Source organism: Salmo trutta, unplaced genomic scaffold, assembly GCF_901001165.1.
Source record: "Salmo trutta unplaced genomic scaffold, fSalTru1.1, whole genome shotgun sequence".
Taxonomy (NCBI): Eukaryota; Metazoa; Chordata; class Actinopteri; order Salmoniformes; family Salmonidae; genus Salmo; species Salmo trutta.
This window is the reverse complement of record NW_021822683.1, coordinates 79,097-98,574: the sequence shown is the minus strand read 5'-3', so window position 1 is coordinate 98,574 and position 19,478 is coordinate 79,097. Positions and strand designations below refer to the sequence as shown.

Here is a 19,478-nt window from a genome sequence, read left to right as displayed (position 1 = left end):
GGGAGTGTTGCAACTGAGGACAGACGATTTTTACACTACATGCTTCAGCACTTGGCGGTCCCATTTTGTGAACTTGTGTTGCCTACCACTTTGCTGCTGAGCCGTTGTTGCTCCTAGACGTTTCCACTTCACAATAACAGCACTTACAGTTGACCAGGGCAGCTCTAGCAGGGCAGAAATTTGACAAACTGCCTTGTTGGAAAGGTGGCATCCTATGACAATGCCACGTTGAAATTCACTGAGCTCTTCTGTAAGGCCATTCTATTGCCAATGTTTGTCTATGGAGATTGCATGGCTGCGTGCTCGATTTTCTACACCGGTCTGCAATGGGTATGGCTGAAATAGCCAATTCCACTAATTTGAAGTGCTGTCCACATACTTTCGTATATATAGTGTATCTCGATGAGGTAAAGTAATGTCAAAGAAACATAATTGTAAAAACATTAGGCACACACACGGGTTACTGCCGTACACACCGGCACACCTCGACATTCACTAGAAAGCTGCCAACAATAAAGCGTAACAGGTTATCCGAGCGTCATCCTGGAAAATAGCACTTCTTTGTTATTGTAAAGCCATTTGGGTTTTCAAGTCCCATCTCATCGTTGATCACTTACTCTGACATTCTGTCTAAAGTCTCTCTGAGTTAGAAATAACTAAGTAGGCAAACAGTCATGGAATAAGTCCCACTCAATTGTAAATTGATTGATGAAGCAGCGTCAACACAGAGCCAGGTTTGGAGTGTAAGAGTCACCAGGATACACCATCAAGACATCAGTCAACGTGCTAAGGGCCCAGATAACAAAGTTCCACTTGCAATGAACTTTCAGTTGAAAATATACAGTATCCTCTTGGCTTACTGAAGTTGGACGTACAGACGCCCTCTTTACACCATGGACGTCATCAATACGTTTTAGAATCCGTGTCTTTGATATTTACTGTCCGCTCCTGGGGTTCACGAATGGTCAAAGTCCAGAGAGATTGGGGCATGATATTAGGGCCAGGACGATACCAGTATCGCAATATTGTTTCTATGGCAAAAATGAAAACACAAAGCAGACCAAACACTTTAGTCCTTTAAACACCTGCTGTATGTAAAATATTGTGAGCTATAGATAGAAAATAAATAAATGTGACTCTGGGTGACATCATAATGATGTTTTGTTTCCAACATTAGGGCAGTATTCCTAACGAAGTTAAAAGCGCTTCGTGTTTTGTTTCTTTGCCACGATATTAACGAGTATAGAGATACTGGTACTTTCCTGTCCCTTCATGATACCTTTGACCGCTAACTTCTCTGTGGTCTCCTGTGTTTACGGGGTCACATCTTTCCCTGAGCCTGGGCTCTCCTCTCCTCTAGGCAGCGACACACCCACATGGACACCACCTCCGCATTGCCATCGTCGTAGTGCAGGATGAAGGCATGGTCCTGCGGACAGAGAAGGTAGAGAAATGGAGAGAGATTAATAGTGTCTCAGGTATGGATCCAGTGATTAGAGTATACTGTACATAGGCTACGACCAATGGAACAGCCAATCTCTCAGAACATCTGGAAAAATTACCACATTGATTAATAAAAACACACTGAACTAAAAATAATCCATTTTTTCCCTCTTAGAAAGGAGATCAGTTCCGATCTCCTTTAGGATTTTTGTTTAAATTATTTTCAAAGACAGTCAGAATAGACGAGCGGGAGCGTCCACCAGAGCTGTTCCCAGAGAATTGAATGTTCTCGGAGAGCGGTTTGCTGATGTCAACGTTGTGAACAGAGTGCCTCATGGTGGCGGTGGAGTTATGGTAATGTTCTCGGAGAGCGGTTTGCTGATGTCAACGTTGTGAACAGAGTGCCTCATGGTGGCGGTGGGGTTATGGTATGGGCAGGCATAAGCTACGGACAACGAACACAATTGCATTTTATCGCTAACAATTTGAATGCACAGAGATACCGTGATGAAATCCTGATGCCCATTGTCGTGCCATTCATCTGCTGCCATCACCTCATGTTTCAGCATGATAATGCATGACTCCATGTCACAAGGATCTGTACACAATTCCTGGAAGCTGAAAATGTCCCAGTTCTTCCATGGCCTGCATGCTCACCACACGTCACCCATTTAGCATGTTTGGGATGGATTGATGTGTACGACAGCGTGTTCCAGTTCCCACCAATATCCAGAAACTTCGCACAGCCATTGAAGAGGACTGGGACAACATTCCACAGGCCACAATCAACAGCCTGATCAACTCTATGCGAAGGAGCTGTGTCGGGCTGCATGAGGCAAATGGTCACACCAGATACTGACTGGTTTTCTGATCCACGCCCCTACCTTTTTTAAGGTATCTGTGATCAACAGATGCATATCTGTATTCCCAGTCATGTGAAATCCATAGATTAGGACCTAATTTATTTATTTCAATTGACTGATTTCCTTCTATGAACTGTAACTCAGTAAAATCTTTGAAATTGTTGGTTTATATTTTGTTCAGTATACATACTTAATAACAAAGAGTGGCTAGAGTCTTTGACAATTTTTATGGCCTTCCTCTGACACCGCCGGGTTTGGAGGTCCTGGATGGCAGGGAGCTCGATCGCAGTGATGTACTGGGCCGTACGCACTATCCTCTGTTGTGCCTTGCGGTCGGATGCCAAGCAGATGCCATACCAAGCGGTGATGCAGCCAGTCAAGATGCTCTCAATGGTGCAGCTGTAGAACTTTGAGGATCTGAGGGCCCATACCAAATATTTTCAGCCTCCTGAGGGGGAAGAGGCGTTGTTGTGCCCTCTTCACGACTGTTGGTGTGTGTGGACCATGATCCTTAGCGATGTGGACGCCGAGGAACTTGCAGCTCTCAACCTGCACCCCTGCAGCCCCGTTGATGTGGATGGGGGTGTGCTCGGCCCTCCATTTCCTGTAGTCCACAATCAGCTCCTTTGTCTTGCTGACGTTGAGGGAGAGGTTGTTGTCCAGGCACCACACTGCCAGGTGTCTGACCTCCTCCCTATAGGCTGTCTCATCGTTGATCAGGCCTACCACCATTATTCCATTTGCAAACTTAATGATGGTGTTGGGAGTCGTGAGAGGCCATACATTCGTGGGTGAACAGGGAGTACAGGAGGGGACTAATCACGCACCCCTGAGGGGCCACCGTGTTGAGGGTCAGCGTGGCACTATGGTGTCACCAGAGAGACACATTCAGTCAGGACAATAACTGCTACACCAAGACTCCAGCACAAGGCTTCTCATAGTCAATCAACCAATGCTCAAACCATACAAACATCAAATGCATATAATCCTAACCATATAGAGTCCAACTAGCACTGTGGAGATGGTGACAGAGGTCACATGACGTGTGACACATCAGTGACAAGAGCACCATGCACTGATACAACCTCATTTGGAGAGCCATGTGTCGGTGATGACCTCCGCCGGTTCATACAGGGGTCAAGGGTGAAAGTGGTGGGGGTTGTCACGGAGACGGGCCAACGGTGACTGACCGCTACATTTATTTGGTGTGTCGAGTAGAGGGACAATTAGATAAACGACCAAAGCCACCGCTCTTTAAATGGACTTGTCACCCCTGGTTTCCCTGACACAGGACCTTCACTAACAGGCACTAACAAACACAGCACAGTGTTAATAAGAGTCCAATCTGGCCAAAAACAGGGGATATAAGGACCAGGGACCTTGTGTGGGGGACAATGAATTTAGCCAAATAAAAAATGAAGTGAGGATGGATTACAGAGGGTAACATTGGAACAAGGATTTGATGGTGTTGAGGTGTTATATACAGTAATGTAAGTGTAGTTTGTATAAATACATTATTTCAATATGTTTGGATTCTGTCAGATATTTTACGTTTAAAAGGCAATGTTCTGCAACCATATCCCAAGTTAGACCCCTAAGATAGACGCATAACTGGCAGTCCAGTCTGACGGGTCCGTTCCTCTCAGATCCAGTCCAGACAGGGCCGGTCCAGTCCTGTGTCCAGTGAGTCTGAGGGACTAGGAGAGCCCCATCAATCCTGGTGTCCTTCTAATGGGCAGCTGGGGCTAAGATAGACTGAGGTTAATTACTCTCATATCAGTGTGTGTGAGAGAGAGAGAGCTGGAGTGGACGCTCTTGGATGCCCCAATGTTCTGGGTACCCATCTCATCAATCATTGCTGTGCCTGTACAGAGAGAGAGAGAGGGGGAGATGGAGGGAGTACAGGGAGGGAGAGATGGGGTCCAGAGTAATGTCTTTAATATCCAGCTCCTGCTCTCTCTTCACCTCTGCTCTCGACCCTAACCCTAACAGACTGGCCACGTCTGATGGAATCTGACCTGAATGAAGGGGGGGACTTGGCTTCTGTCTTTTTAATACCTCATAGACAGATACACACAGACGTACGCACACACACACAGTTTAAAGACAGACATGGAGAAAACGCACTAACTCGGACAAAGTTATTATTGGAATCCCAGTTGAGATGGTGTCATATTCAGGCTAAAATTAACACACGCACACCATGTTTTTTCAAGGCCAGCCAAATCTCCACAATGCGTGGACAATAAAGCTTTTCTAAATGTCACACACACACACGTCAGGGCCACGCGACCCGCCATTAATTAAAACACCTGCCACCAGAATTAAGCCGAAAACCAGGAGGACGTTATTAAGAGTCAAATGGAATAAATACTCTTTAGTTAGGTCATTTAAGGTGCTACAGCTTTACCTTTCCAACGAGCGCGTGGAGGATAGAGGGAGAAAAGTCATTTAAAAAGTACCACTACATTAATCACAGTCTCAGCGCATCAAAGTGGGATAATCACCTGAATGGGTCGTTCAAATAAAACTGCCACAAATCCCAGGGGAAATTCTACCTTACTCTTTAATTGTTTGGAGTTCTTTGACAGGCTTTTTAATCGAAGATTAATTTATGCAATTTTAAGTAACTTCTACGTATGATTAATAAGCTTGGAAAATTAAACGGAGTCGGAAGCAATTATAACAAGTGGCTGGTCATCACCTCATTAGACGTTGTTGGAGGAACGCGACGCAGTGGATGAGTGTGTGTGTGAAAAGCCGTGTGTGTGTGAGAGAGAGGGGTGGGGAGAGAAAGAGAGAGAGGAAGACAGACAGAGAGAAAGGTTGAAAGGTCAGAAGAGTAACTAGGTCTTTGCAGATTTGCATGCTAATCTCCAGCTCCCACAAGGAAACTGACTGGCAGACAAGGGAGGTGTGTGTGTATATGACGAGGGCTCCTTGAGGTGACATTTTACTCCATTACTTCCACTAAGTGTGTGTGTGTGTAGGTGTGTGAGAGATGGATTCTATATGAGATGATCCGTTACTCCAGTACATCAACTTAAAAGAGGGATGTGTTACATAGGCCAAATGGCACCCGTAGAGATGGTTAAATACCATACCTACCTAGAACCTGTGCTGAAAGGGAGCTGGCTACACTAACTTGTACCCTTGTAGTTATTAAACACTGACTTTCTTGTCCTGATGAGGAAAATGAGACTCCGGGAACATTCTCTGGGCAGCAGTATGATGAGTTGACAAGCCTGGAATGGTTTAAATTCTATGACAGAGAGAGTAAAAACAGCTGCCATTAGGCTTTTATGACTTATAATCATTAATAAGAAGTTAGCATTATATAAAATATGTTTGCATGGTTATGTTCAACTGGTAAACACAGCCCACTCCCCCAAATCCAGAATTGTAGAAATTCTCCTATTTCACTTTGTGTAGTCTTCCTGAGTAAGAAGCCTTACTATGTTCAGTGTGAGGCCCTAGGGGTCAAATGTGATAAGAACGGCCCCGGTGTTAAAGTGTCGACACAGAAATGTCTGAGACGCTGAGAAAACTTTCCATCTTGCTAATGTGTAAACAAGTGGAGGAGATTGGAGTCCTTTTAAAATCCTGTCACTCACACGGGTCCCAGTGGTGATGCTGCGTGAAGGATGGGACTTTAAATCTCAGTTCTCTCTCTCTTCTGGGGCACCACAGGAGTGCTGAACCCTTCCACCTCTTTACACCCTTAACAGCCCCTGCCGCACCTTTCAACCCCCCCAAACACACACTCAGATTACTACACTCAACAGTCATTTTTACATGTGGGTTTCTGCAGGGTTTTGGCAAGTGGAGGCAGTCAGGGTCCTTGATGGAGTTGGGGACTGTCTAAGACTCGACACACACAACACACACGCACGGCCCCTTTTGTCACAGACCAGGGGGCTCATCTGGCACCTCTGGGTAGGGGGGTTTGAAGGGGGCCGGGGGGGGCTGCGTTAGGGACAAAGGTGCTAAAAGGCTCGTTGACAATGAGGGCCCTCCGGTGGGGAATAGAGGAGAAGAAGAGATGTCAATCAAGTCACAATCAGAGACAAGGGGATGGTGGGAGGGAGTGGATCAGACACACACACACACACACACACCTCAAAATGGAAAGGGTGAGTACAGAGGCCCCTTACAGGGTTACAACAGCTCTTAACAAAAACGAGAGAGAGAGACACACACAGAGAGAGAGACACACAGAGAGAGAGAGAGACACACAGAGAGACAGAGAGAGAGAGAAAGACACACAGAGAGACAGAGAGAGACACAGAGAGACAGAGAGAGAGAAAGACACAGAGACAGAGAGAGAGAAAGACACACAGAGAGACAGAGAGAGAGAAAGACACACAGATAGAGAGAAAGACACACAGAGAGACAGAGAGAGAGAAAGACACACAGAGAGACAGAGAGAGAGAAAGACACACAGAGAGACAAAGAGAGAGAAAGACACACAGAGAGACAGAGAGACAGACATTCATTGCAGGGAGGAAGGAACGATGCATTTCAGAAGTATTCCTACCAGGTCAGACGACACTAGACTAGAGCATGGTGGAGCCCTGGTAATGTCCTGGGAGCAAGCCAATGGAAAGTCCTCAGTGTCTGGCCCAGTATGTCATTGGATTATGAACCCCTTGATAGGATATCATGAGGTAATGTCCTCCTAATGAAAGATGCATCAGTGGAAGGAGAACACACTGGCACTTTCCTGACAGACACAGCTGTTGTGATGCAAGTCCTGAAGACATTATTTCCAAAGAGGGACATTCACACACACACACACACACACACACACACACACACACACACACGATCATAGCCATTCTGATATCAGCTCACACTCTACTGGTTGACTGACCCTCTGCCCTGATGTTGACCTGATGACAACAGAGGGACATTGTTGAGTCGTCAATTTAACAGGTTCTTTCTCTTTCAGAAATGTTATGTCTCCCAGTTGTAGTTCTGGGTTGGCCAGTTCGCTCAGTTTAGCTATGAAACATATCAGCTGTGGTTACCTGGACTTAAAGTCAGTGTAAACCGTTATTACCACTTGTTATAACATGAAGGCTGCTTTCCCAGACACAGATTAAGACTAGGTCAAACTAAAAAGCACTTTAAATGGAGAAACCTTACTAGAATGCTTTTTATTCCAGGACTCGTTTTATTAATCTGTGTCCAGGAAAACGGCAACAAGTCTCTCTCTTTCTTCCCGCTCTCTCTCTCCTCCCTTTCTCTCTCTCTCCTCCCTTCCTCTCTCTCTCCTCCCTTCCTCTCTCTCTCCTCCCTTCCTCTCTCTCTCCTCCCTTCCTCTCTCTCTCCTCCCTTCCTCTCTCTCTCCTCCCTTCCTCTCTCTCTCCTCCCTCTGTTTTGTGTCCCTCTCCCCTCAGGCCCTTCATTTCCGTTCTCCGTGATGAGGCACGAGATGAGGTCACGGCCGCGTGCCTCTGTGGCGAGGGTCTGATTGTCTCACGCGCCCCTCCCCCCCACCACCACCGTGTACATATTAACAGTCTATATACACATTCCATCTGTATGTTAATGCAGCTTGCCACAGCTGGAATCCCCACTACAAAGTGCCGTCGTTCACTAATAGTTATTATCTTCACGGCCTTATTCCTCCAGGAGAGCCGGTGGAAGACACGGCAAATTGTGTCTCTTTACGATTATGCCTCCGTGGGCTCGCTCATCAGCTTGGCATGGATGGTGGATGAGGATGGGACGCGGCTCCCTCTGATTATTCATATGGCTTTTATTGACGTCATTCCCGCTGTGGGGTTTTATGGTATGAGCATTAGTGGCTGTTAGTGATGCTGGTGTCCTGGGATATGTACAGTCTGTTTGGTTGTTGTCTGACTGTCTGTCTGACTGTCTGTTTGACTATGGGATGTCCTACTAACTAACTAACTGATAGAACTAAACTAAGCAGAGATCAATGCATTCTCTAAGAGGGAGAGAGAGAGAGAAAGGGAGGGTAGAGAGAGACGGAGAAAGAGGGAGGGGGAGAGAGAGAGATACAGAGAGAGATACAGAGAGAGAAACAGAGAGAGAAACAGAGAGAGAAACAGAGAGAGATACAGAGAGAGATACAGAGAGAGATACAGAGAGAGAAACAGAGAGAGATACAGAGAGAGATACAGAGAGAGATACAGAGAGAGATACAGAGAGAGATACAGAGAGAGATACAGAGAGAGATACAGAGAGAGAAACAGAGAGAGATACAGAGAGAGAAACAGAGAGAGATACAGAGAAACAGAGAAACAGACAGAGAAACAGAGAGAGATACAGAGAGAGATACAGAGAGAGATACAGAGAGAGATACAGAGAGAGATACAGAGAGAGATACAGAGAGAGATACAGAGAGAGAAACAGAGAGAGATACAGAGAGAGATACAGAGAGAGAAACAGAGAGAGAAACAGAGAGAGATACAGAGAAACAGAGAGATATACAGAGAAACAGAGAGAGATACAGAGAGAGATACAGAGAGAGATACAGAGAGAGATACAGAGAGAGATACAGAGAGAGATACAGAGAGAGAAACAGAGAGAAATATATGGGTCTGAGTCTTCAGCTCTCTTTCTCTCCCCTCAACTCCTCTTCCTTGTGTGAGAACACACACACACACACACACACACACACACACACACACACACACACACACACACACACACACACACACACACACACACACACACACACACACACACACACACACACACACACACACAATCTATGCACACAGAACCACAGTCTCTCCCTTCCCTGTCACAGTTCTTAAAAGGTAGCTGGTGTAAATTGCTGTGGCCTTGTGCGCTAACACCAGATCAGAGAAACCCATCAAGCCAACACTTGGAGTGAGACAGACTCAGTCAGACTCATTGGGGGTAGAGGGGACATGGAACTCACGTCTAGACAGATATGTCTGTGTGATATCTTCCTACAGTCATGTTTTGGTTGACTTCCATAACCTTGGGAGGTTTCTATGGTCTGTAACATGGTAACTCACCATAAGGTTGTTAGGAGGTTTCTATAGTCTGTAACATGGTAACTCACCATAAGGTTGTTAGGAGGTTTCTATAGTCTGTAACATGGTAACTCACCATAAGGTTGTTAGGAGGTTTCTATAGTCTGTAACATGGTAACTCACCATAAGGTTGTTAGGAGGTTTCTATAGTCTGTAACATGGTAACTCACCATAAGGTTGTTAGGAGGTTTCTATGGTCTGTAACGTGGTAACTCACCATAAGGTTGTTAGGAGGTTTCTATAGTCTGTAACGTGGTAACTCACTATAAGGTTGTTAGGAGGTTTCTATAGTCTGTAACGTGGTAACTCACCATAAGGTTGTTAGGAGGTTTCTATAGTCTGTAACATGGTAACTCACCATAAGGTTGTTAGGAGGTTTCTATAGTCTGTAACGTGGTAACTCACCATAAGGTTGTTAGGAGGTTTCTATAGTCTGTAACATGGTAACTCACCATAAGGTTGTTAGGAGGTTTCTATAGTCTGTAACATGGTAACTCACCATAAGGTTGTTAGGAGGTTTCTATAGTCTGCAACATGGTAACTCACCATAAGGTTGTTAGGAGGTTTCTATAGTCTGTAACGTGGTAACTCACCATAAGGTTGTTTGGAGGTTTCTATAGTCTGTAACATGGTAACTCACCATAAGGTTGTTGGGAGGTTTCTATAGTCTGTAACGTGGTAACTCACCATAAGGTTGTTAGGAGGTTTCTATAGTCTGTAACGTGGTAACTCACCATAAGGTTGTTAGGAGGTTTCTATAGTCTGTAACGTGGTAACTCACCATAAGGTTGTTAGGAGGTTTCTATAGTCTGTAACGTGGTAACTCACCATAAGGTTGTTAGGAGGTTTCTATAGTCTGTAACGTGGTAACTCACCATAAGGTTGTTAGGAGGTTTCTATAGTCTGTAACGTGGTAACTCACCATAAGGTTGTTAGGAGGTTTCTATAGTCTGTAACATGGTAACTCACCATAAGGTTGTTAGGAGGTTTCTATAGTCTGTAACATGGTAACTCACCATAAGGTTGTTAGGAGGTTTCTATAGTCTAACATGGTAACTCACCATAAGGTTGTTAGGAGGTTTCTATAGTCTGTAACATGGTAACTCACCATAAGGTTGTTAGGAGGTTTCTATAGTCTGTAACATGGTAACTCACCATAAGGTTGTTAGGAGGTTTCTATAGTCTGTAACGTGGTAACTCACCATAAGGTTGTTAGGAGGTTTCTATAGTCTGTAACGTGGTAACTCACCATAAGGTTGTTAGGAGGTTTCTATAGTCTGTAACGTGGTAACTCACCATAAGGTTGTTAGGAGGTTTCTATAGTCTGTAACGTGGTAACTCACCATAAGGTTATTAGGAGGTTTCTATAGTCTGTAACGTGGTAACTCACCATAAGGTTTCTATAGTCTGTAACATGGTAACTCACCATAAGGTTGTTAGGAGGTTTCTATAGTCTGTAACATGGTAACTCACCATAAGGTTGTTAGGAGGTTTCTATAGTCTGTAACGTGGTAACTCACCATAAGGTTGTTAGGAGGTTTCTATAGTCTGTAACGTGGTAACTCACCATAAGGTTGTTAGGAGGTTTCTATAGTCTGTAACGTGGTAACTCACCATAAGGTTGTTAGGAGGTTTCTATAGTCTGTAACGTGGTAACTCACCATAAGGTTGTTAGGAGGTTTCTATAGTCTGTAACGTGGTAACTCACCATAAGGTTGTTAGGAGGTTTCTATAGTCTGTAACGTGGTAACTCACCATAAGGTTGTTAGGAGGTTTCTATAGTCTGTAACGTGGTAACTCACCATAAGGTTGTTAGGAGGTTTCTATAGTCTGTAACGTGGTAACTCACCATAAGGTTGTTAGGAGGTTTCTATAGTCTGTAACGTGGTAACTCACCATAAGGTTGTTAGGAGGTTTCTATAGTCTGTAAAGTGGTAACTCACCATAAGGTTGTTAGGAGGTTTCTATAGTCTGTAACGTGGTAACTCACCATAAGGTTGTTAGGAGGTTTCTATAGTCTGTAATGTGGTAACTCACCATAAGGTTGTTAGGAGGTTTCTATAGTCTGTAACGTGGTAACTCACCATAAGGTTGTTAGGAGGTTTCTATAGTCTGTAACGTGGTAACTCACCATAAGGTTGTTAGGAGGTTTCTATAGTCTGTAACGTGGTAACTCACCATAAGGTTGTTAGGAGGTTTCTATAGTCTGTAACGTGGTAACTCACCATAAGGTTGTTAGGAGATTTCTATAGTCTGTAACGTGGTAACTCACCATAAGGTTGTTAGGAGGTTTCTATAGTCTGTAACGTGGTAACTCACCATAAGGTTGTTAGGAGGTTTCTATAGTCTGTAACGTGGTAACTCACCATAAGGTTGTTAGGAGGTTTCTATAGTCTGTAACGTGGTAACTCACCATAAGGTTGTTAGGAGGTTTCTATAGTCTGTAACGTGGTAACTCACCATAAGGTTGTTAGGAGGTTTCTATAGTCTGTAACGTGGTAACTCAACATAAGGTTTCTATAGTCTGTAACATGGTAACTCACCATAAGGTTGTTAGGAGGTTTCTATAGTCTGTAACATGGTAACTCACCATAAGGTTGTTAGGAGGTTTCTATAGTCTGTAACGTGGTAACTCACCATAAGGTTGTTAGGAGGTTTCTATAGTCTGTAACGTGGTAACTCACCATAAGGTTGTTAGGAGGTTTCTATAGTCTGTAACGTGGTAACTCACCATAAGGTTGTTAGGAGGTTTCTATAGTCTGTAACGTGGTAACTCACCATAAGGTTGTTAGGAGGTTTCTATAGTCTGTAACATGGTAACTCACCATAAGGTTGTTAGGAGGTTTCTATAGTCTGTAACATGGTAACTCACCATAAGGTTGTTAGGAGGTTTCTATAGTCTAACATGGTAACTCACCATAAGGTTGTTAGGAGGTTTCTATAGTCTGTAACATGGTAACTCACCATAAGGTTGTTAGGAGGTTTCTATAGTCTGTAACATGGTAACTCACCATAAGGTTGTTAGGAGGTTTCTATAGTCTGTAACGTGGTAACTCACCATAAGGTTGTTAGGAGGTTTCTATAGTCTGTAACGTGGTAACTCACCATAAGGTTGTTAGGAGGTTTCTATAGTCTGTAACGTGGTAACTCACCATAAGGTTGTTAGGAGGTTTCTATAGTCTGTAACGTGGTAACTCACCATAAGGTTATTAGGAGGTTTCTATAGTCTGTAACGTGGTAACTCACCATAAGGTTTCTATAGTCTGTAACATGGTAACTCACCATAAGGTTGTTAGGAGGTTTCTATAGTCTGTAACATGGTAACTCACCATAAGGTTGTTAGGAGGTTTCTATAGTCTGTAACGTGGTAACTCACCATAAGGTTGTTAGGAGGTTTCTATAGTCTGTAACGTGGTAACTCACCATAAGGTTGTTAGGAGGTTTCTATAGTCTGTAACGTGGTAACTCACCATAAGGTTGTTAGGAGGTTTCTATAGTCTGTAACGTGGTAACTCACCATAAGGTTGTTAGGAGGTTTCTATAGTCTGTAACGTGGTAACTCACCATAAGGTTGTTAGGAGGTTTCTATAGTCTGTAACGTGGTAACTCACCATAAGGTTGTTAGGAGGTTTCTATAGTCTGTAACGTGGTAACTCACCATAAGGTTGTTAGGAGGTTTCTATAGTCTGTAACGTGGTAACTCACCATAAGGTTGTTAGGAGGTTTCTATAGTCTGTAACGTGGTAACTCACCATAAGGTTGTTAGGAGGTTTCTATAGTCTGTAACGTGGTAACTCACCATAAGGTTGTTAGGAGGTTTCTATAGTCTGTAACGTGGTAACTCACCATAAGGTTGTTAGGAGGTTTCTATAGTCTGTAACGTGGTAACTCACCATAAGGTTGTTAGGAGGTTTCTATAGTCTGTAACGTGGTAACTCACCATAAGGTTGTTAGGAGGTTTCTATAGTCTGTAACGTGGTAACTCAACATAAGGTTTCTATAGTCTGTAACATGGTAACTCACCATAAGGTTGTTAGGAGGTTTCTATAGTCTGTAACATGGTAACTCACCATAAGGTTGTTAGGAGGTTTCTATAGTCTGTAACGTGGTAACTCACCATAAGGTTGTTAGGAGGTTTCTATAGTCTGTAACGTGGTAACTCACCATAAGGTTGTTAGGAGGTTTCTATAGTCTGTAACGTGGTAACTCACCATAAGGTTGTTAGGAGGTTTCTATAGTCTGTAACGTGGTAACTCACCATAAGGTTGTTAGGAGGTTTCTATAGTCTGTAACATGGTAACTCACCATAAGGTTGTTAGGAGGTTTCTATAGTCTGTAACATGGTAACTCACCATAAGGTTGTTAGGAGGTTTCTATAGTCTGTAACATGGTAACTCACCATAAGGTTGTTAGGAGGTTTCTATAGTCTGTAACATGGTAACTCACCATAAGGTTGTTAGGAGGTTTCTATAGTCTGTAACGTGGTAACTCACCATAAGGTTGTTAGGAGGTTTCTATAGTCTGTAACGTGGTAACTCACCATAAGGTTGTTAGGAGGTTTCTATAGTCTGTAACGTGGTAACTCACCATAAGGTTGTTAGGAGGTTTCTATAGTCTGTAACGTGGTAACTCACCATAAGGTTGTTAGGAGGTTTCTATAGTCTGTAACGTGGTAACTCACCATAAGGTTGTTAGGAGGTTTCTATAGTCTGTAACATGGTAACTCACCATAAGGTTGTTAGGAGGTTTCTATAGTCTGTAACGTGGTAACTCACCATAAGGTTGTAGGGAGGTTTCTATAGTCTGTAACATGGTAACTCACCATAAGGTTGTTAGGAGGTTTCTATAGTCTGTAACGTGGTAACTCACCATAAGGTTGTTAGGAGGTTTCTATAGTCTGTAACATGGTAATTCACCATAAGGTTGTTAGGAGGTTTCTATAGTCTGTAACATGGTAACTCACCATAAGGTTGTTAGGAGGTTTCTATAGTCTGTAACATGGTAACTCACCATAAGGTTGTTAGGAGGTTTCTATAGTCTGTAACATGGTAACTCACCATAAGGTTGTTAGGAGGTTTCTATAGTCTGTAACGTGGTAACTCACCATAAGGTTGTTAGGAGGTTTCTATAGTCTGTAACGTGGTAACTCACCATAAGGTTGTTAGGAGGTTTCTATAGTCTGTAACGTGGTAACTCACCATAAGGTTGTTAGGAGGTTTCTATAGTCTGTAACGTGGGTAACTCACCATAAGGTTGTTAGGAGGTTTCTATAGTCTGTAACGTGGTAACTCACCATAAGGTTGTTAGGAGGTTTCTATAGTCTGTAACGTGGTAACTCACCATAAGGTTGTTAGGAGGTTTCTATAGTCTGTAACGTGGTAACTCACCATAAGGTTGTTAGGAGGTTTCTATAGTCTGTAACGTGGTAACTCACCATAAGGTTTCTATAGTCTGTAACATGGTAACTCACCATAAGGTTGTTAGGAGGTTTCTATAGTCTGTAACATGGTAACTCACCATAAGGTTGTTAGGAGGTTTCTATAGTCTGTAACGTGGTAATTCACCATAAGGTTGTTAGGAGGTTTCTATAGTCTGTAACGTGGTAACTCACCATAAGGTTGTTAGGAGGTTTCTATAGTCTGTAACGTGGTAACTCACCATAAGGTTGTTAGGATGTTTCTATAGTCTGTAACGTGGTAACTCACCATAAGGTTGTAGGGAGGTTTCTATAGTCTGTAACATGGTAACTCACCATAAGGTTGTTAGGAGGTTTCTATAGTCTGTAACGTGGTAACTCACCATAAGGTTGTTAGGAGGTTTCTATAGTCTGTAACGTGGTAACTCACCATAAGGTTGTTAGGAGGTTTCTATAGTCTGTAACATGGTAATTCACCATAAGGTTGTTAGGAGGTTTCTATAGTCTGTAACATGGTAACTCACCATAAGGTTGTTAGGAGGTTTCTATGGTCTGTAACATGGTAACTCACCATAAGGTTGTTAGGAGGTTTCTATAGTCTGTAACGTGGTAACTCACCATAAGGTTGTTAGGAGGTTTCTATAGTCTGTAACGTGGTAACTCACCATAAGGTTGTTAGGAGGTTTCTATAGTCTGTAACGTGGTAACTCACCATAAGGTTGTTAGGAGGTTTCTATAGTCTGTAACGTGCTAACTCACCATAAGGTTATTAGGAGGTTTCTATAGTCTGTAACGTGGTAACTCACCATAAAGTTTCTATAGTCTGTAACATGGTAACTCACCATAAGGTTGTTAGGACATTTCTATAGTCTGTAACATGGTAACTCACCATAAGGTTGTTAGGAGGTTTCTATAGTCTGTAACGTGGTAACTCACCATAAGGTTGTTAGGAGGTTTCTATAGTCTGTAACGTGGTAACTCACCATAAGGTTGTTAGGAGGTTTCTATAGTCTGTAACGTGGTAACTCACCATAAGGTTGTTAGGAGGTTTCTATAGTCTGTAACGTGGTAACTCACCATAAGGTTGTTAGGAGGTTTCTATAGTCTGTAACGTGGTAACTCACCATAAGGTTGTTAGGAGGTTTCTATAGTCTGTAACATGGTAACTCACCATAAGGTTGTTAGGAGGTTTCTATAGTCTGTAACGTGGTAACTCACCATAAGGTTGTTAGGAGGTTTCTATAGTCTGTAACGTGGTAACTCACCATAAGGTTGTTAGGAGGTTTCTATAGTCTGTAACGTGGTAACTCACCATAAGGTTGTTAGGAGGTTTCTATAGTCTGTAACGTGGTAACTCACCATAAGGTTGTTAGGAGGTTTCTATAGTCTGTAACGTGGTAACTCACCATAAGGTTGTTAGGAGGTTTCTATAGTCTGTAACGTGGTAACTCACCATAAGGTTGTTAGGAGGTTTCTATAGTCTGTAACGTGGTAACTCACCATAAGGTTGTTAGGAGATTTCTATAGTCTGTAACGTGGTAACTCACCATAAGGTTGTTAGGAGGTTTCTATAGTCTGTAACGTGGTAACTCACCATAAGGTTGTTAGGAGGTTTCTATAGTCTGTAACGTGGTAACTCACCATAAGGTTGTTAGGAGGTTTCTATAGTCTGTAACGTGGTAACTCACCATAAGGTTGTTAGGAGGTTTCTATAGTCTGTAACGTGGTAACTCACCATAAGGTTGTTAGGAGGTTTCTATAGTCTGTAACGTGGTAACTCACCATAAGGTTTCTATAGTCTGTAACATGGTAACTCACCATAAGGTTGTTAGGAGGTTTCTATAGTCTGTAACATGGTAACTCACCATAAGGTTGTTAGGAGGTTTCTATAGTCTGTAACGTGGTAACTCACCATAAGGTTGTTAGGAGGTTTCTATAGTCTGTAACATGGTAACTCACCATAAGGTTGTTAGGAGGTTTCTATAGTCTGTAACGTGGTAACTCACCATAAGGTTGTTAGGAGGTTTCTATAGTCTGTAACGTGGTAACTCACCATAAGGTTGTTAGGAGGTTTCTATAGTCTGTAACATGGTAACTCACCATAAGGTTGTTAGGAGGTTTCTATAGTCTGTAACATGGTAACTCACCATAAGGTTGTTAGGAGGTTTCTATAGTCTGTAACATGGTAACTCACCATAAGGTTGTTAGGAGGTTTCTATAGTCTGTAACATGGTAACTCACCATAAGGTTGTTAGGAGGTTTCTATAGTCTGTAACGTGGTAACTCACCATAAGGTTGTTAGGAGGTTTCTATAGTCTGTAACGTGGTAACTCACCATAAGGTTGTTAGGAGGTTTCTATAGTCTGTAACGTGGTAACTCACCATAAGGTTGTTAGGAGGTTTCTATAGTCTGTAACGTGGTAACTCACCATAAGGTTGTTAGGAGGTTTCTATAGTCTGTAACGTGGTAACTCACCATAAGGTTGTTAGGAGGTTTCTATAGTCTGTAACATGGTAACTCACCATAAGGTTGTTAGGAGGTTTCTATAGTCTGTAACGTGGTAACTCACCATAAGGTTGTAGGGAGGTTTCTATAGTCTGTAACATGGTAACTCACCATAAGGTTGTTAGGAGGTTTCTATAGTCTGTAACGTGGTAACTCACCATAAGGTTGTTAGGAGGTTTCTATAGTCTGTAACGTGGTAACTCACCATAAGGTTGTTAGGAGGTTTCTATAGTCTGTAACATGGTAATTCACCATAAGGTTGTTAGGAGGTTTCTATAGTCTGTAACATGGTAACTCACCATAAGGTTGTTAGGAGGTTTCTATGGTCTGTAACATGGTAACTCACCATAAGGTTGTTAGGAGGTTTCTATAGTCTGTAACATGGTAACTCACCATAAGGTTGTTAGGAGGTTTCTATAGTCTGTAACGTGGTAACTCACCATAAGGTTGTTAGGAGGTTTCTATAGTCTGTAACGTGGTAACTCACCATAAGGTTGTTAGGAGGTTTCTATAGTCTGTAACGTGGTAACTCACCATAAGGTTGTTAGGAGGTTTCTATAGTCTGTAACGTGGTAACTCACCATAAGGTTGTTAGGAGGTTTCTATAGTCTGTAAAGTGGTAACTCACCATAAGGTTGTTAGGAGGTTTCTATAGTCTGTAACGTGGTAACTCACCATAAGGTTGTTAGGAGGTTTCTATAGTCTGTAACGTGGTAACTCACCATAAGGTTTCTATAGTCTGTAACATGGTAACTCACCATAAGGTTGTTAGGAGGTTTCTATAGTCTGTAACATGGTAACTCACCATAAGGTTGTTAGGAGGTTTCTATAGTCTGTAACGTGGTAACTCACCATAAGGTTGTTAGGAGGTTTCTATAGTCTGTAACGTGGTAACTCACCATAAGGTTGTTAGGAGGTTTCTATAGTCTGTAACGTGGTAACTCACCATAAGGTTGTTAGGAGGTTTCTATAGTCTGTAACATGGTAACTCACCATAAGGTTGTTAGGAGGTTTCTATAGTCTGTAACATGGTAACTCACCATAAGGTTGTTAGGAGGTTTCTATAGTCTGTAACATGGTAACTCACCATAAGGTTGTTAGGAGGTTTCTATAGTCTGTAACGTGGTAACTCACCATAAGGTTGTTAGGAGGTTTCTATAGTCTGTAACGTGGTAACTCACCATAAGGTTGTTAGGAGGTTTCTATAGTCTGTAACGTGGTAACTCACCATAAGGTTGTAGGGAGGTTTCTATAGTCTGTAACATGGTAACTCACCATAAGGTTGTTAGGAGGTTTCTATAGTCTGTAACGTGGTAACTCACCATAAGGTTGTTAGGAGGTTTCTATAGTCTGTAACGTGGTAACTCACCATAAGGTTGTTAGGAGGTTTCTATAGTCTGTAACATGGTAATTCACCATAAGGTTGTTAGGAGGTTTCTATAGTCTGTAACATGGTAACTCACCATAAGGTTGTTAGGAGGTTTCTATGGTCTGTAACATGGTAACTCACCATAAGGTTGTTAGGAGGTTTCTATAGTCTGTAACGTGGTAACTCACCATAAGGTTGTTAGGAGGTTTCTATAGTCTGTAACGTGGTAACTCACCATAAGGTTGTTAGGAGGTTTCTATAGTCTGTAACGTGGTAACTCACCATAAGGTTGTTAGGAGGTTTCTATAGTCTGTAACGTGGTAACTCACCATAAGGTTGTTAGGAGGTTTCTATAGTCTGTAACGTGGTAACTCACCATAAGGTTGTTAGGAGGTTTCTATAGTCTGTAACGTGGTAACTCACCATAAGGTTGTTAGGAGGTTTCTATAGTCTGTAACGTGGTAACTCACCATAAGGTTGTTAGGAGGTTTCTATAGTCTGTAACGTGGTAACTCACCATAAGGTTGTTAGGAGGTTTCTATAGTCTGTAACGTGGTAACTCACCATAAGGTTGTTAGGAGGTTTCTATAGTCTGTAACGTGGTAACTCACCATAAGGTTGTTAGGAGGTTTCTATAGTCTGTAACGTGGTAACTCACCATAAGGTTTCTATAGTCTGTAACATGGTAACTCACCATAAGGTTGTTAGGAGGTTTCTATAGTCTGTAACATGGTAACTCACCATAAGGTTGTTAGGAGGTTTCTATAGTCTGTAACGTGGTAACTCACCATAAGGTTGTTAGGAGGTTTCTATAGTCTGTAACGTGGTAACTCACCATAAGGTT

The 19,478-nt window shown here is 42.6% G+C and overlaps 1 protein-coding gene across 1 annotated transcript in view; it reads right to left on the bottom strand.

Annotated features, from left to right (window-relative positions):
* Positions 1-264: 264 nt before the first annotated feature.
* The window catches only part of LOC115183286 (dual specificity mitogen-activated protein kinase kinase 5-like), a 90,350-nt gene continuing 71,136 nt past the window's right edge, over positions 265-19,478 (bottom strand). Inside the window, exon 14 of the mRNA XM_029744611.1 lies at positions 265-1,429. Coding sequence (XP_029600471.1) covers positions 1,322-1,429 — 108 coding nt within the window. The 3' untranslated portion in view covers positions 265-1,321. The remainder of the gene's footprint in view (positions 1,430-19,478) is intronic.